This window comes from Rattus norvegicus, chromosome 1 (assembly GCF_036323735.1).
Source record: "Rattus norvegicus strain BN/NHsdMcwi chromosome 1, GRCr8, whole genome shotgun sequence".
Lineage (NCBI taxonomy): Eukaryota > Metazoa > Chordata > Mammalia > Rodentia > Muridae > Rattus > Rattus norvegicus.
In genome coordinates this window covers 184,074,701-184,100,536 of record NC_086019.1, presented here as the reverse complement: position 1 = coordinate 184,100,536, position 25,836 = coordinate 184,074,701, and the positions used below count along the sequence as shown (strand labels likewise).

Sequence of the window (25,836 nt, the reverse complement as noted above, 5' to 3'; positions counted from 1 at the left end):
TCCACATCACAACTAGAAACAGGTTTTTCCAGTAAACAACACAATCTCAGGGTTCATAGTGTAATCAAGCAAGTATCTTGTATCATCAAGGAATTTTTTTACATCTATATTATAACTTACCTTCAATCTTCCCATTTTTAAAATCCATTGTATGCGTTAGTCATGTATGTTGTTATGGCCTCATAAGAAAATGGATCAGAAGTACAGAAGGTAGGAAGGGAGATCAGTGAAATAGGGCAAAACATGTTTTTAGAAAGTGAAAAATTCAAAATTTCATGCTTTGAAGGAACTAACAAGCGAGAGGCACCCAGTTAAGCGAATTGAGTCAACTAAAATAGTGTAAATGAATGCGAGTGGGAAGAACAACAATATCCTAACTAACACCAGACACACAAAAATAAAAAGGAAGTGTATTATGACTTTTCTTCTGATTGCGAGTTCTTCTCTGATCACTCCCTAATGTCTCAGGATAATACAGTATCCTCCCCCTGGCACTTCTGAAGGAGTTCTCTGACTTGGTTTGCCATCATTTGAGTCTTGACCTGTAGAATCCCTTTGTAGCTCTTTAATAGTCCTGCTTCATTGCCTGAGCCCCATCCCACCTCCATGCCTTGAGTTACTCCCTTAAGTATATACAATTGCCAGAATTTTATTTGGTTCCTACTAGATACAGTTTTGACATTTTATACTTTCTTTTGTCAAAAATCTTATCCCCATGACTGGTACTTGTCTGATCTCTGATTTGGTTCCCATCCTGGGACCTTTTCTTTGGAATGTCTGTTGACTTCTCTTTTCAACTCTCCTCCAAGATCTGAGATCTGTATGTTCCTCCTAGACATCTAAGGAAACTGAGTCCCTGTCCAGCATCCACTGTTACCAAGCAACAGTCGATATTTGAGGGATATCTTTGAAATGCATTACAACCCAGAATTGAATATCAGGGTTTACTTCTAAGGATCAATATTCTGGTGCTGGCCAGTTATTTGCTGATTTGACCTAATTCTCTAGTCCAGAGGCTATGCCCTACGCTTAAGGTAATTCTACTTCATTCTGTAGATGAATCTTTCAACTAAGTAGGAAACTCTCATTAGCTCTGGACACCAGGCTTCCTCTACTGTTGTCCTCATGGCTGAGTCTGTGTTTTGGTGTCTACCTGCCTGACCTGTACAGTGCAGCCTGGAAACTCTCACCTTCTACACTTTAATCCCAATAGCCATTTCTGTAAGATGCAGAGAACATGTTACATATACAAAGTTTCAAAGCATACCCTAAATTTACTGCATCAGAAACACAGTACAGACCAGCAATTTATAGTTTAACAAACCCTATGCATGAGTCAGATGCATGCTGCAAGAACATACCTGTTATAAAACCTTGCTCTGGAGTGTGTGATCTGTGGACTGGTGACCCAGTATTGCCTGGGAGCTTTTACAATAGCAAATGGACAGGCTGGGGAGGGAGTATTTCCCCCGACATAGGAGTTTTTCAAAGGAAAAATTTCAATGCAGTGCATTAAAATTACAATAAAATCACAAAATTCACATTTTATGTAGATCTCTGATTCTTGTAGATTCCAGTCAGTATATATTGATCTCCTTGTTCCACTGTTATGATGCGAGTGTGAAATGTCCTCAGACATCATGCCAGCACTGAGAGAGGGAAGTGGATAGCATCTCCCATCCCTAACCAAGAAGCCATCTCCAATAGATGTCCAACACAAAATGAACTCAATGATATTTTTGTAGATTTTTTTTGTCTCATATTGCTTCTTTTTGGCATACTTTGTCTTACTGCCTTTTTGTTTGTACAATATAGTTTCTGATTGTGTGTGTATGTGGTTTTTGTGTGTGTGTGTATGTTGTCTGTATTGTGTATTGTGTATTTTTTGTTTGACTGTTTTTCTAAAGAGAGAGAAAAAGAAAAGGCACAAGGTTGGGTAGATGGGGGAGGAGCTGGGAGGAGCTGGGAGAGACAATGAATTAAAACCATCTCTAAGGCCTGTATTCTGCTACTTACCTTATAAAATATCTTATAGATACCAAATAAAACATATCGATATATGAAGGCCTTTAGATTCCATGAAGTAGTCTCCAGAAGGATAATGAAGAGGAAGTATATCAGCCCTGTGGCGGCCATGGCAGTCACATGCCTTCCAATTGCTCTTTTGTCCATACTGTATACAGTAACTGATGAGAAGGACAGCAGAAGGATGTTAACAGAATGAGATGTCAGCCAGGCACGGGAGAAGGATCCCTGTCTTCACTCCCCCTTCAAGACAGATCAACTGTTATCTATGAGCAGAAATGTTTTGATAAACACACACACACACACACACACACACACACACACACACACACACACCCCAGTCATTTGTGTGCTCCATGGACCCAAAAAAATCTATATTGATAGATTAAGAGAACTGCACTTTGGTGGAATATATCTCAACCCCCTTTCCAAGGGGTGGTGTACCAGAATACAGAAGCAACACCATCACAGCAAAGAGATCGTAAGAGCAGATACCCAGTGTCCTTATCAATGCTAAGGAAGCTTTTGGTAAATCTGAACCCTTTCTCAATTATTGGGGACCCTACCATGAAAAGTGAAAGTTGGACCACACATAGAGTCAAATAAAAAGAAAGTAATCAGGGCAAAATGGAACGCAGAGAACCATCTTATTGGAAGAGAAATCCATCTGCCAACATTAGTACACTACCAGCCGACACAGTCTATCCAGCTTAGCTGCTTTCCCTGCCCCTAGCAGAGCAGGGAAATGCTTACCTGGATTAATTTCCAAAAGTGCTATCTTTCTGCTGTATCACTACTCCATTTCCTCCCATGTGGCTTAAGCACCACCTTCGGTTCCTACCCCAGGAGGAATCTACTACAGTATGAAAAAAATCCCTTGGTCTAGCCAGATCAGTGGCATTTTGTGCTGATTATATTCTATATGAAGTGATATTCCTAGATACAGGAACAACCCAGTGGTTCCACTTAAATTCAGAGCAAAGACAGTAGCCAAGAGACCCAAAGAACAGGAAGGGAAGACCTACCAGCTGAGAGACGTTACTGGCTGGCCCCACCAGAATAAGCTACTATAAACAGTGAAAGCATGTTACTCTCAGAGAGCATTTATTGGTTCTTTAAAAGGTGGTGGCCTCAGCAAATGTGCAAAGGGTTTACAAATATTTACACAAGGGCTACAGGATCCCAAACTGACACATCTACTAATGGGTGTAAAGATGAATATTGGTATAAGAGTGACAATTCAGCAGTTAAGAGCACTTTCTGCACTTGCAGTAGACCCAGATTCGGTTCTTCGTACCCATGTGGAAGCTCACAATCATCTGTAACTAAACAGATTTCAACAGCAAGCTTGACCAAACTAAAGGAAGAATCTGTGACCTCAAAGACAGAATATTGGAAGCCTTCTACTCAAAGGAACAAATTTACAAGGTAAGAAAATGAGGAATGATCGACTGGAGGAGTTTTATGGCTCATCCTATATGCATTAAATTTCAAAGAAGGTAAAAGGGGAGAAAGAGGACTCAGAACCATATCTAAAGAACTTGTATGAAGATTTCCATGACCTAGGAAAACAGCCAACAATCTAATCTCTGGAAGCACGGGGGTAGCTTTTAAAGAGAACTGTTCTTTGCTTTGTAGTTTGCATTGCTGAACACTCTATGCATATACATGAAAAACACACATTCTGCCGCTACTGGATTACTCTGTAGGAAAGATCAACTTGTGTATCTGGTGGCTAGATATGCTCAAATTCTATGTGTCTCTTTTGATCCCCAGACTTCCTATTCTATTAATTCTTTTCAAAGAAGAATACAAAGCTCAAGACATCACTTAGATACTTACGTTCATGTTGGCAACCTGAAAAGGTATTAAGAGATCCCAAAGAAGAACATAATTTCCTTATCTCCTGGATGCTATAGTATTTGAAGATACTCATCCCAAAGTTATAAATGGGTAACAGCAGCAGTGAGTTAAGTATGAGGTTCTTAGTACTAGTTTTAATGTCTGTGATTTAAAAGATAAAATTAACATGTTTTATATCAAATAAACACTGTGGAGAACAACTCATGTTGACCAAGTTAAAAGAAGAAAATTACAAGGCATAGTATTATTTTCAAAGAATTATAATTTCTTGCCACTAGCTGGTCTACCCTTGATGTCCCAGAACACAATTTATTTCAATGATTACTGCTTTGGGGAAGTCTTTAGGAAAAGTTGATGTGTATATAATCTGTCACCTGAAAAAAAAAAGAATAGCAACGTTCCTTACTTCCCACACTTCCTGTCTTGTGTGCCTCATGAAGTAAGTTGCATCCAGCATGGTGGTATGTACTTGTAATCCTAGAACTCTGGAGCTAAGGCAGGAAGATCAGGAGTTTGAGAGTAGCTTGAGCTACATAGTGAGAATTCTAGGCCAACCTACACCATAACACTAGACTCTGTCTCAAAAATTACTTACCTAATTAAAGGAAATTTATACTTTGACTCAATGGTGAAGAATGGATAAGAAGTGATGGATCAGTTTGAAATGAAATATATCTTTAAAGTAACAAATTTAAAGCTGAGATTTCTCTAAAGAGAAACTGTATATAACAGCTAATAAGTGCATGTACAAGGAAATACAGTAAAGGGCTAATGTTCAAGTCACACTTTTGGACTTAAAGAACAAGTTCAGATGGCTGGGTATAAAAATAAAGTTAAACCTGTGTAAAATACATATAATTACACAAAAGAATATTTTATTATGACATTTTATTCTGATACATTATAATAGATGTCTATAACCTATACATTTATCTTTACATATTCATACAAACAAATGTGACCACTCACTGGGAGAGCAAATAGCAGAGGATGAAAGAAGTGCTTTTGAAATTCACCGCTTTTTCAGTGGTTGACATCATGACAAGCCTATTATAAAGAAGCCCATAATTGTTGTTAATACACATAGATTTGAAGCCAAAAATAAGTTGGGACATTGTCTGCTCACTTTGGAAGATGCCAAAATTTGCAGGATAATGTTAAAGGTTACTCACTTGGCATCTGTCATAGTGCATGCAAATATTGTCTTCTAAAGAGTAAAGTGACTCCCCGGGAGTCATTCCATTTCCTAATCTTCAGCAATGATGAACATCTTCTCATGTAGTTGGTACTTGTATATCTTCCCCAGGAAGTGTCTATTTAAAGCCTTTCACACATTTTACTGGATGATCTCTGTCTTTTTCATTGCTGGTCGGTTAGAAGTCATTGTATCTTTTTTATAGACTAGATTATGATGGGTCATTATCAAATGTGTACACTGGAGATATTTGCTCTGATCTGGTTTGCTGTCCTTTTCACTTTATGCCATTCGGTGCACAGTGTTTCATTCAGTGATGGTCAGTTCACATTTTCCTTTTCTTCATAGCTTGTACTTTTGGTGTCGCAGTGTCAAGTCTAAGAATCCTTGGCCAAGTTCGGAGATGTCTAGCCCTGATTGCTTCCACTAGCTTTCTATTATTTCAGCTCAGACATGTAGACCACTGAGCTCACTTCTATCCGTTGTGTAATGCAAGGCTTAATTCTACTCTTCTGGATGTAGAACTTATCAAAGACTCTCCCTCCCTAGTTGGGTGATCTTAGAGTCTTGTTGAAAATCAATCAATAAGTGAGGGAGTTTTATATCTGGGCTTTTTAATACACACATTTCATTATCCGTATACATTATATACTTTTATCATCACACTGGTGCCATACTATTTTAAGTTTTGTATATTCACAGTAAGTTTTGACATCAGAACCTGTGAGAGTCCCGCCTTCATTCCACATGACTCTGAAGTATGTTTTTCTCATGTCTGTGAAGATCAATGCAATCAGAATCTTTCTAAGGATCCTGCTGGGTTTATCTGCCAGTTTGTGTAGGAATTTGGAACTGTTGGTTCATGGGATCTGTAAACTTTTGATTCTCTTCTCAGTGCTGTTTCATGATTTTTAGTACACAAGTCTTTTGCCTCCTTAGAGTTTTCTGAAATATTTTCTTTGATCCTATAATAAATTAAATTTCTTACAGCTCATTCTAGATTGTTTGTGGCAGATGTAGAGAAATTAGCTGATGCATTAATCTTTTAGCCTAAATTATACTGAGCTTCCCCTTTAGCTGTAGTAGCTTTCTTGTGGACTTGTCATGGTTTTCTCCACATATGATTGTATTTTATTAATTATACAAAACAGGTTTCAGTATATTTTATACATGTATATAATGTACTCTGGTCACACACATGCTTCCCTCTCCCAATCCCACTGATCCCCTTACACTTCCAATATCATTCCCAATCTACTTCCATATCTTGAAAGGGGCTATTAATATATCCTATGTATGATGTAATTTACACCATATATATAAATACTTTTGGATGCTTTAATTTCCCTGTTTGGGGGTTTGCTGTTGTTCATGGCCTTAGGCAGTCTGTTTTCTATCTTAGCTGTAATGACATCTTCCACATATTCATCAGCATAACTCCTTCTGAGTCACACTATTTCTTATACCAACTGAATGTAAGCAAAGTGAACCAGAGACTGTTCTCTGAGCAACCCCTAGTCAGAGCAGAACAGACCAACATGAAAATGTGGGAAGAAAGCCTGCTCCATTTCTACTACAGTCAAAGATCAGGATCTCACACTGGTAGAATGAACTCCAAGATTTCAAGACTGCCACCAAGCTGGCAAGGGGTCAGGCAAGACACACAGCCATGCCACTGATCTTTCTTGTTGTCTTATACTACTTCTATATTGATCCAGTAACTACTTATTTCCATAAATGTTTGACACTTCCTAGAGCCCGGCCAGAGTCCATTCACACGGCTTCTGTTTCATTTTGTTGCTGATTCTGTGAGGAGAAGACAGGTATTTGGTGCTAGATATGTAGCTATTTTTCCAATAAATAAACTTCTGAACTAAATTTTCTTATACTTTCCATTACCTCCACTTTAAGGTGGTTTTCAAAGCATAAAAAGGTAAATACAATTTCTAACGAATCCTTCCATGGAATAATTTTGATAGTCCTATGACTCTTTTTTCCCTCATTTTTAATTCTTTGAAAATGCTGTACAGTGTATTTTATTATATTCATATCCCAGCTTCTCCCAGATCCATCTCCCCTTTCCTACTCACTCAAGTTTGTGCTCATTTGCTCTCTCCCTCTCCCTCTCCCTCTCCCTCTCTTCCTCTCCCTCTCCCTCTCCCTCTCCCTCTCCTTCTCCCTCTCCCTCTCCCTCTCCATCCCCCCCCTTACTTTAACCCTTTAAGCAGTTCGTAATGCCTATATACTCTCAGTTGTGGGCTTTCACTAGAAGGCAGTCAATCCACCATTAAAGAAACCTGACTCTCAATCACAGAAAAACACACATGGTATGCACTCATTGATAAGTGGCTATTAGCCCAAATGCTCGAATTACCCTAGATGCACAGAACACATGAAACTCAAGAAGGATGACCAAAATGTGAATGCTTCACTCCTTCTTTAAAAGGGGAACAAGAATACCCTTGGCAGGGAACAGGGAGGCAAAGTTTAGAACAGAGACAGAAGGAACACCCATTCAGAGTCTGCCCCACATGCGGCCCATACATATACAGCCACCAAACTAGATAAAATGGATGAAGCAAAGAAGTGCAGGCTGACAGGAACCGGATGTAGATCTCTCCTGAGAGACACAGCCAGAATACAGCAAGTACATAGGCGAATGCCAGCAGCAAACCACTGAACTGAGAATGGGATCCCCATTGAAGGAATCTGAGAAAAGACTGAAAGAGCTTGAAGGGGCTTGAGACCCCATATGAACAACAATGCCAACCAACCAGAGCTTCCAGGGACTGAGCCACTACCCAAAGACTATACATGGACTGACCCTGGGCTCCAACCTCATAGGTAGCAATGAATAGCCTAGTAAGAGCACCAGTGGAAGGGGAAGCCCTTGGTCCTGCCAAGACTAAACCCCCAGTGAATGTGATTGTTGGGGGGAGGGTGGTAATGGGGGGAGGATGGGGAGGGGAACACCCATAGAGAAGGGGAGGAGGAGGGGTTAGGGGGATGTTGGCCTGGAAACCGGGAAAGGGAATAACACTCAAAATGTAAATAAGAAATACCCAATTTAATAAAGATGAAAAAAAAAAAAAAAAGAAACCTGACTCTCCCTTTCCCAGTAGCTATCGACTGCCAATAGAGTTTTATCTGACTTGAGTTTGCTCAGCTCCTGTGCAAGCTGTTTCAAGCGCTGTGCAACTGCCCCATGGCCCAGAAAACAGTTTCCTTATAGTCAACCATGGCCTCTTTCTCTTATAGTCTTTCTCCCTACTTTTCTGGAATGATCCCTGACCTTCAGAGAAGGGAGCGAGATACAGATATCTTGTATCTCCCTTGAACTAAACATTAGGAAGTCATTCTCTGTACTTTGATTGGTTCTTTTATTTTTATGTGGAACATCTGAAAATCTCTTAAAGATTCATCATAGGGGATGTAATGCTCACTCAGATGATAACTTCATGGTGGCTGAGGAGTATTTTGTATTTTTCCTGTTCTTCCAATTATATCGATGGTTGTTTTCTCTAAAGCAACTGTCTGACACGCCTGTGAAGTTCAAATGATGAGCAGCAATGATCTTCCTAATAAAGAAGAATAGAAGCCACCTCAAATCAGTCTGTCTTGAGTTGCTTCTCGAACGCCTGACATGTTTTATAGGACATGTAACTGCCAGGGACCAGCAGGAAGTTGGCAGGGTTCCTGAGAGGAAATAAGCAGTTGTTGAGGGAATAATGAATCAGGCATAGTGGTCAGAGGATCTTGAAGCTCTGATTGACTACTAGCAATTAGTCGGCTTCTTTATTTTTATAGGTTTCAAAGAACAAAGACAGACTAATGACCATCCAAGAAGTACAAATTATATCATTTTGTCTCCGGACATGTGTTTGATTTTTCATTACAAATGTCCAGGTGATACAGGTTCAGTCACAATTAGAAAATACAAATAGAACAGATTTTATTTTTATTATCAGCTCTATCACTGCATTCAAAGGATTTAAAGAATGTCTCTGCCAACATTTATAATTTATAATAAATGCATTTATTATATGATAGCCTGTTTTCAGGCTGGCAGTATTTGCAGTTTTAAAGTGCTCCAGATAAACAGAAAATATCTGAACCCATCTTTTTATGAATAACAAATATTGTCACCTATCTCTTTTTATTTATATTCTTTCATTATCTGTGCTATTAAGCAGGAAAAGGTTGTGTTAATCAATCTATCTTATTTGCTGAGTTTTATTTTTCCAGGGGCATACCTTGTAAGACCCCCCTCATCACTATCTCTAAACTATATTTTCAGAGCGCTCTAAGCATATTGTAAAAAGAGGCCTTGAATTTCTTGCCAATTTTCCTGGCCAGTCAGAATTTGCAAACTATTTCTCAATTTTCCCAGGTACCAGGTATACTGTTTGAGTTTGCTTAGGGACAGATACCCTAAGGAGATTCCTGGAATTATGACCTCATAAAGAAATTTCTAGCATCCTAGTGCTTATTTGTGCTTGTCACAATCTCTGGGGCATAAGGATCACTTCCAAATGGGGTCAGATAAAGTTGTTTCCCTAAAAGCCAAAAGGATAGTAAGTTTAAGACCTTTCTTAAAAGACATAATTTTCTCAGGAAAATTTTTATGTCTCAGGACATAAAAAGAATCATAATGAAGAAAGTCCCAAGAATGCAACATGCAAAGAACAAAACATAAAAGTGAGAGACAGAAGAACCGTGATCACAGTGTTCGGCTCAGTTTTGCCGGAACTGTGTCTGACAGCTTTACCGGAACTGTGTCAGACAGCTGTGTTGCCCTCATGACTTTCACTGTTTCCAGTGGGTATGACTGTGCCACATAACAAGTAGTCATGTTTATTTGGGACTCTTAGGTATTCTAGGCGTTATTTTACATTGATACAATTATACATTAGAGGTAATTTGTTGCACCAGAAATAGGAAATAGGAAGTAAAACAAAGGCTAATTGATAGCAATGTAATTAATTTGGAGAATGAGACAAGAATAACTTTTATAAACTAGAGAACAATTTCTTTCATCTGGCTTTATTAGCACCCCTTGAAAACTTACATAATAAATGTTAAACTAGTCTCATATAACCGAAACCTCTAGAGGTAAGACAAAACTTGATGTCAGGAAGTCTGTTAGACGCCTCCTCCTCCTCCTGATTTCTGCAACACGCATTGCTAAATAACTTAAAACAATGTTTACAGTGTGCTTTGGTGAAGGAGTGTCAACAGTCCTCAGTCTCAATTGTTCCTATTGTGACTGTCTCTGCTCCAGTCAATTCTACTTAAACAACATGATCATAGAAGGAAGTCCAAGAAAACAAGGTCTTTCCCCCCTATTTTTATTGGTTATTTTATTTTTTACATTTCAAATGTTATCCCCTTCCAAGTTTCCTTTCCACAAGCCCCCTATCCCTTACTCCTTCCCCTGCCTCTATGAGGGTGCTTCCCACCAGCCCACCCACTCCTGCCTCAGCACCCTATCATTCATTCCCCTACCCTGGGAGCCTTTGGAGCACTAAGGGGCTCTCCTCTCAGAAGGCAATCCTCTGCTACACATCCAGCTGGAGACAAGTGTCCCCCTCTCACCCCATGTGTACTCTTTGGTTGGTGGTTTAGTCCTCGAGAGCTTTGGGGTGGAGAGGTTCTGGTTGGTTGATATTATTATTCTTCCTATGGGGTTGCAAAGCTCTTCAGCTCCTTCAGTCCTTGCTCTAACTTCTCCATTGAGGTCCCTGATGTTTGTCTTCTTGTATCCTCATTTGTATTGGTCAGGCTCTGGCCGAGCCTCTCAGGGAACAGCTTTACCAGGCTCCTGTCAGCAAGTGCTTCTTGGCAGAAACAAGGTCTTAGAGAATGATTGGTTTAGTGATATTGTGGCTCAGTGTGTTCTTCACTGCAGTCAATATAATGTTACAATATTAAAGGCACACAATAAAGTATGTTAAGTAATGTTTTCCCCAGAAACTCAGAACAAAAGAAAAATTTTCACCGCAAAATCATTTTTCTTTATTTACAGGGATCTCCTGAAGAGAAAAAAAACTTTGTAAATCCCTTACCTGGTATCAGTTCTACCACAGCATCCACAATTATGCTCATAAACCCTAAACAGTGGTTGAAGACAAAGATCTTGATGTAGGCATTGGTGCTATTGTTGTACCAGAAGCTTAGCAGGTAGATGAAGGGGATGATAGACCAGCCAAACAACATAAGGATGAGCATTGTGTCTAGGAAGTTGTAGTTCTCCAACAGTATATGCACATCAGTGTATAGGAACACCAGCTGAGAGGGGCATGGAAACAGAAAGCAAAGGCAGGTATTAGCTACTTTCTATGTTGCTGTGGTTCTCATCACTGATGTCTTGCAGGAACTTTAGGTAGAGGTAACTGGTTTCTTAGCTAAAGGGGAGGCGATAGACTGCTGGAAGTAAAGGCTGAGCTGATAATGTTAATAATTTGCCCCAAATGACCCATTTCTGCTAACTAGACCCCACCTCTTAAATATTCCATAGCCCCCAATTGGCTATACCAACAAATGAACAAATTCTCAAACTGTGTGTCTTTGTGTGATGGTTCGGGTACTGACCACACAGTGTGCAATACCTATCCTGAAAGCCAAAAATTTCGTGAAGCAAAGAAAAGGTCCCTTTGGTGGAATTGACTTTTTACCACTCTTGTTGAGCAACTTCCTGACCACCAACCATGGCCACTGCACCTGCCTTCCAGCTCTCATCTTGTTTTATAATATCTTCATTCCATTCAGCTATGGAATAAAATTATCAAACTGTATTCTTTCTTTTACTCACAAGTCTAAGTACACCCGCTCTCAATCTCTGTGTTTTTACAAATCAGTTCACTTTATGGAAGAACTTCCTTTCTTCTAAGGAATCTACCATTCACGATTATTAAAGTAGTGCCACACTTACATTGGTTAACTATGTTAGTTTAAATTTTCTTATCATTATCAGATTCTATAAATCAATGTTAAGCTTGCTTCAAAAATCAATTTAGAATAATTTTCACCAGTCTCTTGGAGATGTTGGTTTATAATTGATAGCATTTCCCTCCTGAACATTTGATGAATTTTGTAAATAAAGCAATTCATCTTGGAGTTTTCCCTTTTACAAAAGTTGCAATTACAGATCCCAGTAGAGAATTAGAAGGGATGCCAACACATCAAATGGTCAAAACCTGGGAGAAAGATGTAAAACTACAAAACTCCAAGACTATAAGGAATGAAGGTTTTATTTGTTTGTTTGTTGTTTGTTTGATTGATTAAATCCTCAAACATCAGAGTTAGTAATCGTGTTTAATTTTCTACTTTAACATTGGGGTTTGATAGACTTTTAAACATTTTAATTTCTGTGAATGTGGTAGGTTATCTAAATAACTTTCCTATTACTTTCTAGTCAAATAAAGGGTAAAAATAATCTGACATTTCAATCCTTAAAAATGTTTTTCTGAAGAAGACTGATGAAGAATTGGTGGAAAAATAGAGAATCTGAGGGGTAGTTTTTCAATGTACTTGCTGGGGAAGGAAGAAAAGGTAAGCCTTTGCCAAGATTGAGGATCACAGAGGCCATACACACAGTTTCTGTAAGCACAATTTCTGATTGGATGATAGAGATAACCCTACACATTGTCAACTACCAGAAGAATGGCTTAAGACTCTGAAGGACAAAACATCATGAAGATTCTGTGATAATTCCATTTCACTCAATAGAGAATTAGAAGGAATGCCAACAGATCAAACATGTAAAATAGAAACATATACCCTCTCAAAGTGATCCAGATTTAAAACTTTTCCATAACAAACTTAAAACACTTACATTTGACATGGCTATTTAGACAATAAATATGGTTAAATAGAAAAGTGAGGAGTATAAGTGTCTACTATAATGAATGATACTTTGTTAGACATTTCAGAAATACCTAGACAAGAGGAGTTAGAGTGGACCCAACACAAAAAAGGGGGTGGTAGGTGTGCTGACCACACCTAGCTGACCAGTATACACCATAGTTATTCACTTTTCAGAAAAACAAGGTCTTGCCCTGAATCAGCACAGCTAAGAAGTGTAAAGTTACATAGATAATAATAGAGATAGAGAACATCTGCTGACAGATGAAGGGTTTCAAAAATAATTTACATTTCAAAAACAACAAGAAACTTTACGGCCAAAGAACACTCATGTGAACCTGAGCTAGTGAGGAGACACAGCATAAAACAAGATTCATGAGTCAGCTGCTGGTACCTGCAGTTCTGATCTGCGCCCAGAACTGTACTGTACTGTACTGTACAGCTCCCTGCATCCAAATCCCTGTGAGGGGAAGAACTAGACCCTCAGAAGTGCAGACATTCCTGAGAAGCCAGAAAACTACTCTATGCCCACATTCCTGACTAAAGAGGAAAATGCCTAGGGCCATCTGTATCCCCTACACCCAGGGACTTAGAAGCAGTAAGGATATGACCCTCTGTTCCCATAATCGGATGAAAGAAAACAGGTTTACAGGAGTACTGACTCACAGGCCTACAGGAAGGTCAAGCCACCATCAGAAACAGCAAGACAAGCTAATACCTGAGACAACCTGATGGTGAGAGGCAAGTGCAGGAACCCAAGCAATAAAAACCAAGACTACTTGGCATCATTAGAGCCAAGATCTCCCACCAAAGCAAACACTGTATATCCAAACACACTGGAAAAGCAAGATTTAGATTTAAAATCACATTTAATCATAATGATGGAGGACTTTAAGAAGGTCATAAATAAACTCCCTTAAGGAAATACAGGACAACACAAGTAAACAACTAGAAACCCTCAAAGAGGAAACACAAAAATCCCTTAAAGAATTATGAGAAAATGCAACCAAGAAGGAGAAGGAATTGAACAAAACCATCCAGGACTTAAAAATGGAAATATAAAAAATAAAGAAAGCACAAAGGGAGAAAACCCTGGGGATAGAAAACCTAGGGAAAAGGTCAGGAGTCATAGATGTGACCTTAAGCAACAGAATACAAGAGATAGAAGAGAGAATCAAAGGGGAAGAAGATAACATAGAAAACATCAACAGAACCATTAAAGATAATATAAAACATAAAAAGCTCCTAGCCCAAAGCATCCAGGAAATCCAGGACACAATGAGAAGATCAAATCTAAGGATAATAGATATAGAAGAGACTGAAGACTCCAAACTTAAGGGCCAGTAAATATCTTCAACAAAATTATAGAAGAAAAACTTCCCTAACCTAAACAAAGAGATGCCCATAAACATACAAGAAGCCTAAAGAACTCCAAATAGATTGGACCAGAAAAGAAATTCCTCCTGTCACATAAGAGTCAAAACACCAAATGCACAAAACAAAGAAAGAATATTAAAAGCAGTAAGGGGAAAAGGTCAAGTAACATATAAAGGCAGACCTATCAGAATCACACCAGACTTCTCTCCAGAGACTATGAAAGCCAGAAGATCCTGGACAGATGTCATACAGACCCTAAGAGAACACAAATGCCAGCCCAGGTTACTGTATCCAGCAAAACTCTCAATTAACATAGATGGAGAAACCAAGATATTCCATGACAAAACCAAATTTATACAATATCTTTCTTCAAATCTAGCCCCACAAAGGATAATAGATCATAAAGCCCAATACGAGAAGGGAAACTACATGTTAGAAAAAGCAAGAAAGTAAACTCCTTGCAACAAAACCAAAAGAAGAGAAACATAATCCCACCTCTAAATAAGAAAATAACAGGAAGCAAGAATCACTATTCCTTAATATCTCTTAACATCAATGGACTCAATTCCCCAATAAAAAGACATAGATTAACATTCTGGATATGAAAGGATGATCCAGCATTTTGCTGCATACAGGAAACACACCTCAGAGACAAAGACAGACACTACCTCAGAATAAAAGGCTGGAAAACCACTTTCCAATCAAATGGTCCAAAGAAGCAAGATGGAGTAGCCATTCTATTATCGAATAAAATCGATTTTCAACCAAAATCATCAAAAAAGATAAGGAAGGAAAATTCATATTCATCAAAGGAAAAATCCACCAAGATGAACTCTCAATCCTAAATATCTATGCTCCAAATACAAGGGTACCTACATACATAAAAGAAACCTTACTAAAGCTCAAAGCACACATAGCACCTCACAAAATAAGAGATTTCAACACCCTGCTCTCATCAATGGACAGATCATGGAAACTGAAATAAAACAGAGACATAGACAGACTAAGAGAAGTTAAGAACCAAATGGACTTAACAGAAATTATAGAATATTCTATCCTAAAACAAAAAGATATACCTTCTTCTCACAACCTCATGGTACTTTCTCCAAAATTGACCATACAATCAGGCACAAAACAGGTGTCAACAGATACAGAAAGATAGAAATATTCCCATGTGTCCTATCAGACCATCATGGGCTAAAGATGGTCTTCAATAACAATAAGGAAAGAACATCCACATATACGTGGAAGTTGAACAATGCTCTACTCAATGATAATCTGGTCAAGGAAGAAATAAAGTAAGAAATTAAAGACTTCTTGGAATTTAATGAAAATGAAGGTACACCATACCCAAACTTTGGGACACAATAAAAGCTGTGCTAAGAGGAAAATTCATAGCTCTGAGTGCCTGAAGAAAGAAACAGGAGAGAGCATATATCAGCAGCTTGACAGGACACCTAAAAGCTCTAGAACAAAAATACGCCCAGGAGGAGTAGAAGGCAGGAAATAATCAACCTCAGAGCTGAAATCAACCAAGTAGAAACAAAAAGGACTATACAAAGAATCAACAGAATAAACGTTGGTTCTTTGAGAAAATCAACAAGATAGATAAACCCTTAGTCAGACTAGCCAGAGGACACAGAGACTGTGTCCAAATTAACAAAATCAGAAATGAAAAGGGAGACATAACAACAGAATCTGAGGAAATTCAATGAATCATCAGATTCTACTACAAAAGTCTATATTCAATAAAACTTGAAAATCTGGAGGAAATGGATGAGTTTCTAGACAAAAGCAGGTACTTAAGTTAAATCAGGAACAAATAAACCATCTAAACAACCCCATAACTCCTAAAGAAATAGAGGCAGTTATTAAAAGTCTCCCAACCAAAGAGAGCCCAGGACCACATGGGTTTAGTGCAGAATTCTATCAGATCTTCATAGAAGACCTCATATGAATACTGTCCAAACTGTTCCACAAAATTGAAACAGACGGAGCACTACCAAATTCCTTCTATTAAGCCACAATTACTCTTATACCTAAACACACAAAGACCCAACAACGAAAGAGAACTTCAGACCAATTTCCCTTATGAATATTGATGCAAAAATACTCAATAAAATTCTTGCAAACTGTATCCAAGAAAACATCAAAACAATCATCCATCATGATCAAGTAGGCTTCATCCCAGGTATGCAGGGATGATTCAGGATATGGAAAACCATCAACGTAATCCACTATATAAACAACCTCAAAGATAAAAAACCACATGATTATATCATTAGATGCTGAGAAAGCATTTGACAAAATTCAACACCCCTTCATGATGAAATTCCTGGAAAGAACAGGAATTCAAGGCCCATACCTAAACATAGTAAAAGTCGTATACAGCAAATCAGTAGCTTACATTAAATTAAATGGAGAGAAACTTGAAGCAATCCCACTAAAATCAGGGATTAGATAAGGCTGCTCACTCTCTTCCAACTTACTCAACATAGTCCTGGAAGTCCTAGCCAAAGCAATCAGACAACAAAAGGAGGTCAAAAGGACACAAATTGGAAAGGAAGAAGTCAAAACATCACTATTTGCAGATGATATGATTGTATATATAAGTGACCCCAAAAGTTCCACCAGAGAACTGCTTAACCTGATAAACAACTTGAGCAAACTGGCTTGGTATAAAATTAACTCAAACAAATCAGTAGCCTTCCTCTACTCAAAGGATAAAAAGGCTGAGAAAGAAATTAGGGAAACAACACCCTTCATAATAGTCCCAAATAATATAAAATATCTTGGTATGACTTTAACCAAGCAAGTGAAAGATCTGTATGATATGAACGTCAAATCTCTGAAGAAAGAAATTGAAGAAGATCTCAGAAGATGGAAAGACCTCCCATGCTCATGGATTGGCAGATTAATATAGTAAAAATGTCCATTTTGCCAAAAGCAATCTACAGATTCAATGCAATCCCCATCAAAATTCTAATTCAATTCTTAGAGTTGGAAATAACAATTTGCAAAATCATTTAGAATAAAAACCCAAGATAGCTAAAAATATCCTCAACAATAAAAGAACCTCTAGGGGAATAACTATCCCTGACTCCAAGCAGTATTACAGAACAATAGTCATAAAAAAGTGTATGGTATTGGTACAGAGACAGGTAGATAGATCAGTGGAATAGAATTGAAGACCCAGAAATGAACCCACACATCTATGGTCACTTGATCTTTGACAAAGGAGCCAAAACCATGCAATGCAAAAAAGATAGCATTTTCAACAAATGGTATTGGTTCAACTGGAGGTCAACATGTAGAAGAATGCAAATTGACCCATCCTTATCACTTTGTACAAAGTTTAAGTCCAAGTGGATCAAAGACCTCCACATCAAACCAGATACATTCAAACTAATAGAAGAAAAAATGAGGAAGAGTCTTGAACACATGGGCACTGAGGAAAATTTCCTGAACAGAACAGCAGTGTCTTATGCTCTGAGATCAAGAATCGACAAATGGCACCTCATAAAACTGCAAAGCTTCTGTAAGGCAAAGGACACTGTCATTAGGACAAACTGGCAACCAACAGATTGGGAAAAGATCTCTACCCATCCTACATCTGAGGGCTAATATCCAAAATATACAAAGAACTCAAGAAGTTAGAAGCCAAATAACCCTATTAAAAATGGGGTACAGAGCTAAACAAAGAATTCACAGCTGAGGAATAGTGAATGGCTGAGAAACAACTAAAGAAATGTTCAACATCCTTAGCCATCAGGGAAATGCAAATCCAAACAACCCTGAGATTCTCCCTCACTAAGTCAGCAGGGCTAAGATTAAAAAACTCAGGTGACAGCAGATGCTGGTGAGGATGTGGAGAAAGAGGAACACTCCTCCATTGTTGGTGGGATTCCAGACTGGTACAACCTTTCTGGACATCAATCTGGAGGTTCCTCAGAAAATTTGATATTGCACTACCTGTGGACCTATCTATACCTCTCCTGGGCATATACCCAAAAGATGTTCCAACATACAACAAAGACACATGCTCCACTATGTTTATAGAAGCCTCATTTATAATAGCCAGAAGCTGGAAAGAACCCAGATGCCCTTCAACAGAGGAATGGATACAGAAAATGTGGTACATCTACACTCAGCTATCAAAAACAATGACTTTATGAAATTCATAGCAAATGGGTGGAACTGGACAATATCATCCTGAGTGAGGTAACCAAATCACAGAAAAACACGCATGGTATGTATTCACTGATAAGTGGATATTCCCAAATGCTCAAATTCCCCAAGATGCAACACAAGGACCACATGAAACCATGAACGATGACCAAAATGTGGATTCTTCACTCCTTCTTAAAAGGGGGAACAAAAATATCCATAGGAGGAGATTTGAAGGCAAAGTTTAGAGCAGAGACCGAAGGAACGGCCATTCCCAGACTGTCCTACATGTGGCCCATATATACAGCCACCAAAACTAGATAAGATGGATGAAGCTAAGAAGTACATGCTGACAGGAACCTGATATAGATCTCCCCTGAGAGATACAGCCAGAACATGTCAAATACAGAGGCAAATGCTAGCAGCCACCCACTGAACTGAGAACTGGACCCCCGTTAGAGGAATTAGAGAAAGAGCTGAAAGAGCTGAAAGGGCTTGCAACTCCATAAGAACAACAATGCCAACCAACCAGAGCTTCCAGGGACTAAACCATTACCCAGGGACTATACATGGACTGACCCATGGCTCAAATTGCATATGTAGCAGAGGATGACCTTGCTGGGCACCAATGGAAGGAGAAGCCCTTGGTTTTGCCAAGGTTGGGCCCCCAGTGTATGTGATTATTGAGGAGGGGCGGGTGGGGAGTGGTAAGGGGGGTTTATGGGGAGGGAAACACCCTTATAATAGGGGAGGGCGAAGTGTTAGGGGGCTGATGGACAGGAAACCAGGAAAGGGAATAACATTTGAAATGTAAATAAGAAATACCCTATTTACAAAAAAACAGAAAAAATAAATAAATCTAAAATATGAAAAAATACCACAGTACTATATTAAATTGCCTTATAGCACATCTTCTGTAACCTAAGAGTAAAGTAAAAATTGATAAAACATAATTAAACACATATATAATATATCAAATGTATTATCAAATCTATTTTAATAGACAGTGTTTTGTAGTTGTTTTTTGTTGTTGTTCATTTGTTATTTTGGTTTGGGTTTTTAATTAATTAATTAGTTTTTAGATGTTAGTTCTCAATATGTAGCCATTGGCTCACCTAGAACTCACTATGTAGATCAGGATGGCCGAGAACTATTAATGATTTACCTGTCTATGATGCCCATACGCAGGAATGAAAGATGTCTGCCACCGTGCCTGGCTATTTCATACAGGAACATCATTATAGCTGTATCTTATCTAACGTGGCACTTACGACCCTTCCCTATGACTATTGATTACACACACTCCGTGGTAAACATTATACAAATAAATATGGTCTAGAAGTTCCCCCATTATATGAGGAGCAGTGAATCCTTCATAGACCAAGTATTAAATGTTTGGGGCATCTCAGAAATTAAACATGTTCCAGATACCAAACTAAGGCATGTAAATGTGCTATAACAAGTTAATTAAGTCACAATTTTGAAATAAACTACTGGAGCCCCGTTTTACGAATTCTAATAAGAACTGGAAGTAGCAATCTGATATTTGGCAATTAAGACTCAAACAATCATTTAGACAATTATTCTTAATTTTAAAAGATTCTAGTAAAAAAAACCTCTGTACATTCCAATTCAAACAATAAAGCTGGCTTTACAATCAATTATTATATTCCTATTTTATTGTGGATTTTTATATTATAACGTACTTATTTCTAGTACCACGATAAAGTCTAAATCTATCCCCACATAAAATAGAGAAGCTACCAACAGATCCACGCATCAGATCCAAGTGAAAACTGAATGTCGAGTGGGAATCTCTTATGAAAAGTAAGTGTGAGAAATTAAAATGCTTGATCACAGTAAAGCAACACACTGAGGGAACTTGACAGGCATACTAAGGTTCTGAGGCCTTGGAACTGTGAGAGAAATGGAGCGACAATGGCTCACAAGATAGTAGTTAATCACATATGCACATTCATCTTTAGGACAGATGGGAAAATAAGGTTTAACACATACTGAGTGGGGAACAAAGTAAAATGAGGGGAACATAGAACAGCATGACAATATTAACCCAACTACATAGATATCAATTGACTCTAGTTGTAAGGCTCAGGTTGTCAACCTGAAGAACGAATTAATGCCAAGATTATACTATTTGTGAATGACATTCTAAATATGACAATCAAAGTCTCATCTGTCACACCTGTGCAGTTTCTGGCCCACAGGCTTTTCCCTGGTCTTGTCTGATCAGCCCCGCTGAACCATAGCCTGTCTGTACACATCTAACCTCCAGGCCTTGCTCAGGTTAAACATCCCATAATCAGTCCCCAAACCCTCACCTACCTACAGCCTATCCAATATTCATACCTAGCTCAGGTTATATATCTTGCCCAGCTGCTCCGTCAGATCAGCTCTGTCATTTTCAACCACCAGGCTTGGTTATACTCACAAATTCCCTGCATTGGTCTCATCTGGTGAGTCACCAGGATGCCAGACTACTTGTGCCATATTCCATGTCTAGGTCTAGCCCAGCCAGTCAGTAATTCTCTGAAGCCTCACCTACCTGTGCTATGCCCGACCCTCAGGTCTCCCCTTGGCTATTCAGCCTGTATGCCAGGCCGGTTTGAGGAAGCTTAGACTCTTACATCAGACATACAGTCAACCAAAGAAGTCCACATGCTCAGGTCTTACTTCAAAAACAAATAATACGGAAGAACTTCCCCCCAAGTTTACCAATTGAATAAATATGGTCTTCAATGAGAATTACCTAGATGAACTCCAGGACACAGAACTTAAAGACAATCATAAACTTCAAAGACTCAAAAAATTTAAAGAAGACAAGACTAAACATCCCACGAATCTTAAAGAGAAGAGCAATAAATAGATGATCGATACCTAAGAAAACACAATATATGACCACATGAAATGATGAGAACTAGCCAGGGTTTGAAAACTGAATTTAGTAAGGAGATGAGAATATGGAGAGAAGCTGAAATGAAAATGGAATTGAAAACCTCAGTAACCCAAATACAAAACTCAAAGGAAAGTCTTACAAGTAGAATGATCAAAGTAAAGGGGGGGGGGGTAAGAATATCATGCCTAGAAGATAAAGAAGGGAATTAGACCATAAATACTAAGAATATAAAAAAATTAGGTGGATACCCAAAAGGAATATATACAGAAATTGGTGAGGGGGCACGAAAATACCAAATCTTCAATAGATGGAGCAGAATCCTAGTTCAACTGCATAGACCAGATCTTCAACAAGTTCATAGAAAAAAAAGTCGCAAAATTAAGGAAAGAGATACCCAAAGGGATAGAAGAAACATGCATAACACCAAATAGACAGGATACCAAATACCCATGGCACATTATATTTCAATCACTATACAGAGAAATGGATTTGTTTTTAACTTTGACTATGGAAGCTCACTTACCTTTAAAGAAGGCATAAATGTGGCTGTGGAGAGAGCACCAGACAAGGAAAAGCAAGAGAAAGTAACAAACAGAAGCAGACCAATTTTTTTCTCCTGGTCTTGCTTATTGAAGACTGTGTATTCGAAATCTATTTGGTATCTATTCTATCACCTGTGGTCTTCAAAACAAAATTATTATACCTGCACAAGTACATACACGCAGAGATACACAGACCCAGAGACACACTAAAAATTGAATGGCCCTTGACAGAATTTTAAATTTTCTAGAGAAAGGCTTCAAAAGATGAGTACAAGGGGATTTTTGTTTTTGTTTTGTTTTTGTTTTCTTGCATAATCTAGAATTACAACACATGGGGAGATGGGGAAAGAGTGGGAAGAAGAAAGCAGCTGCAGTATTTCTTAGTATCCCACCAGTCTGTTTGGCACATCCTTCCATACAGAGCGAAGCTTTGAGGGCAGTACATATTACTGGCCAAATATGTCAGAAGTTAGCTAGCTATCTTAGCTCTTAGCAGAGAACAATTTAGTTAAAAGAGGTATAAGGAAAAGGGTTTTTTTTGTTTGTTTGTTTGTTTTTGTTTTTTTTTTACTTTGAGCAATATTCCACAATAGATTTTCTGATTCGATTAGTCAAACCATTTTTATCTTTTCTGGAAAGATGTAGATTTTAGTAAATGTCAGACAAGCAGAAAATGTCCAGGATGTCTAAGAGTTAGCCTTTAAGACAATACACATAACTTACCAGCAACAGGACACAGGCAACGAAGTGGATGATGAGATCCCACAGCAGAGCAGAGAGCCAAAAATTCAAGGTGTAGACACCACTCACAAACTGGATGTGCTTCGCTTTACTAACTCTCTCAGTCACTGTCATAAGGCAAAAGCCACTGGTGAAAATGCTCATCCCAAAAAGCAAGTTAAAGACTATCTGGATTCCTGATGCACTTCTATCAAAGAATGAATAAAGAACAATTGTGTAAAGACAACACCAATTGCTAACAGCAGCATTTTGCTACAAGCATGGTGAGACAGAAACAGAGAATCTGTTTAAAGTATCCCATTGAACAAAAGCTTACCTTTCTTCAGATCTGCCTTTGGTGAAAGGTTGGGGCTGAGGCTTGTTGGAGACAGTAATGGTGGCATCAGGGCCAGAGAGATATTTAAAAATAATGTTGTCTAATATCGATAAAGATAATGGTGATGCATGGTATGCCTCATTGTTAAACCAAAAAGTAAATGTCTTTTCTTTTCTGGTAACATCAAGGGAGAAGGCAACGATGCATGAGTAAATGCAGTCTTTGTTTGTGAGCAAGTAGTCCTGCACACCACCTGGAATGAGGACACAGAGTGGTGATGTTTTCAGCTGCAACAAAGAGCACTACCAACATGCTCTAAAGAGAAATAAAACAATAGTTCTACTTGTCTTATATATTTTCACTCTTAGATGCTTCAAAGATGGCTCAATGTATCTTGGCTATTCACCTCAAGGAGTCTACCACTTAGCCATATAGATTTTATGATTTCTAGCTCAATTTCTTGAAAATAAAAAAAAAAAAAACAACACAGGCTAGTGATCTTAACACTCTCAAACATCTTTCTCACTTTCAAAACCTTCTATTACTACACAAATAGATTTGTAAGAACTCCTACTTCTAGCTTTTATAAATTAACTCAAAGAAAATTGAACTATTGCTCATAGAATATGAAGACTAAATAAAAACATAAAATAAGTCTACCTGAAAAAACAGTTACTTGGAATTATGACTATTTAAGAAGAGAAAAATTGGAGCTAATTAGGTTCAATAATCTCTACTACTTTTCTTGCCCTATTTTTGTAGAAAGATAAAGCAGAACAGATCAGAATTATAACAAATGGTTAAACAAAAAGCTATAAACTTTTAAGAACTTAAAGAAATTCCATGAATCCAAGGAGACACAAATTAAGAATTACAAATCTGCCCAAAGAGACCCAAAATAAAAAAAGTTCCACAAGTAAGTTTCATATTTTTATCAGACTGCTATGGTCCCCAAAACTAATAATAAGTTTTAGATTTTTAATTTATAAAAAACAAAGGGGAGAAGGAAAAGAAGGAAAAGGAGGAGGTTGGAAGAAACATTAGCCAGAATTATCTGAACAAAAGAAAAGGTGAAAATACTAAACTTAGAAATGAAAAGGAGACATTTCAACAGATACAAATAAATTCAGAAAATCAAATAAACAGTTTTAAAGCTCATGTTCTACTCAAAATTTAAAAATAAATAAAGGAACTTTCAGAAACATAAAACCTCCCATCCAAGTACTAACCAGGCCCGACCCTGCTTAGCTTCCGAGATCAGACGAGATCGGGCGCGTTCAGGGTGGTATGGCCGTAGACAAGAGAAGGCTGATTCTTTTTTTTTTTTTTCTTTTTTTTTTTTTTTTTTTTCGGAGCTGGGGACCGAACCCAGGGCCTTGCGCTTGCTAGGCAAGCGCTCTACCACTGAGCTAAATCCCCAACCCCAGAAACATAAAACCTGACAAAGTTAAATCAGGATGAAATAAACACTTTAAACATATTTATAACCAACAATGAGATTGAGGTAGTAATTAAAACTCTATGAAAAAAAAAAAAAAAGATCAAAATGGTATCAGTTTACTGCCGAACTCTTATCACACCTCCAGAGAGCTACTACCACAACTGCTTAAACTATTCCATTAAACAGAAAAGGAGGAAATAATGCTTGCAAACTGTTTTTTATGAATCTACTGTTACCTTGACAGGAAAACCAAATCAAGACACAACAAAAGAAATGAAATTATAGATCAAGTTCTTTGATAAACATAGTTGCAAAGATTCTCAACAAAATACTGTCAAGCTGGATCCAAGACTGCATCTGAAAGATCATTCATCATAATTAAGTTATCTTGGTCTATACATACATAAATAAATTCATCACAGACACAACTACAGAAATTATGATTGTAACAATCAATGCAGAAAAGGAATTTTTACAAAAATCCAACATAGTTTCATAAATCATGGAAGTAGGTAAAGGAAGCATACTGAATATAATGAGGGATATATGTAACAACATGTAGCCAATGGAGTGCTAGACAGAGAAAACCTCAAAGAATTCTCATTAAGGTCAGAAGCAAAAGAGGTTGCCTTCTTTCTCCGTTTCTAGTTAGTACAGAGCTTTAAGTTTTAGCTAGAAGAGAAACAAACGAAAGATATAAAAATTGGAAAAAGGTCAAAGTATCCCTATGTGAGGAATGATTCTATATATTTGAAGTTGTAAAGAGTCTACTAAATATTTATGAGCTAATAAATGCTTCAAAGTGGTAAAATAGAAAATAAATATCATTAGTCTTTCTATACGTCAATGACAAAAAACAAACAAGAACAAAAACAAAAACCCTGAAAAAATATCATGAAATGTCATTCACAATAGTCATGTAAAAAACAAAACAAAAAAAAGGAATAAACCTAACCAAGGAAAAAGACACTAGAAAATGGGAAGGGCCAAAGATCTCCCATATTCATGAATCAGAAGAATTAATATTGTGAAAATGGACAATCTACCAAAAGCAATCTACAGTATCAATGTAATCCCAATAAAAGTTCTGGGGTCAATATTCACAGATATGGAGGAAAATAGTCTTAAACTTTCTATGGAAACACAAAAGACCAAGGATAACCAAAGCAATCCTGGACAAAAAGAATATTGTGATAAGTATCACCACACCTGATTTCAAGTTATACTACAAAACTATAGTAGTAAAAACAGCATGGTACTGAAAAAATTAAGGTACATACATCAGTTGAATGGAATAGAAGATCCAGATAACAGTTCCCACACTATGGGTTTTAACAAAGAAGATAAAACTATATACTAAAGAAAAAGCAGCATCTTCAGCAAATGGCATGG

At 37.8% G+C, this 25,836-nt stretch overlaps 1 protein-coding gene across 8 annotated transcripts in view; it reads right to left on the bottom strand.

Moving 5' to 3' along the window:
- Positions 1-25,836, bottom strand: part of Abca14 (ATP-binding cassette, subfamily A (ABC1), member 14) — a 105,931-nt gene that overhangs the window by 14,179 nt on the left and 65,916 nt on the right. For all 8 annotated transcript variants that reach the window (XM_039101172.2, XM_039101170.2, XM_039101174.2 and 5 more), the window contains 5 exons: positions 23,004-23,256; positions 22,670-22,874; positions 11,149-11,371; positions 3,868-4,029; positions 2,017-2,186 (listed from right to left, as the gene is read on the bottom strand). In XM_039101172.2, coding sequence (XP_038957100.1) covers positions 2,017-2,186; positions 3,868-4,029; positions 11,149-11,371; positions 22,670-22,874; positions 23,004-23,256 — 1,013 coding nt within the window. The remainder of the gene's footprint in view (positions 1-2,016; positions 2,187-3,867; positions 4,030-11,148; positions 11,372-22,669; positions 22,875-23,003; positions 23,257-25,836) is intronic.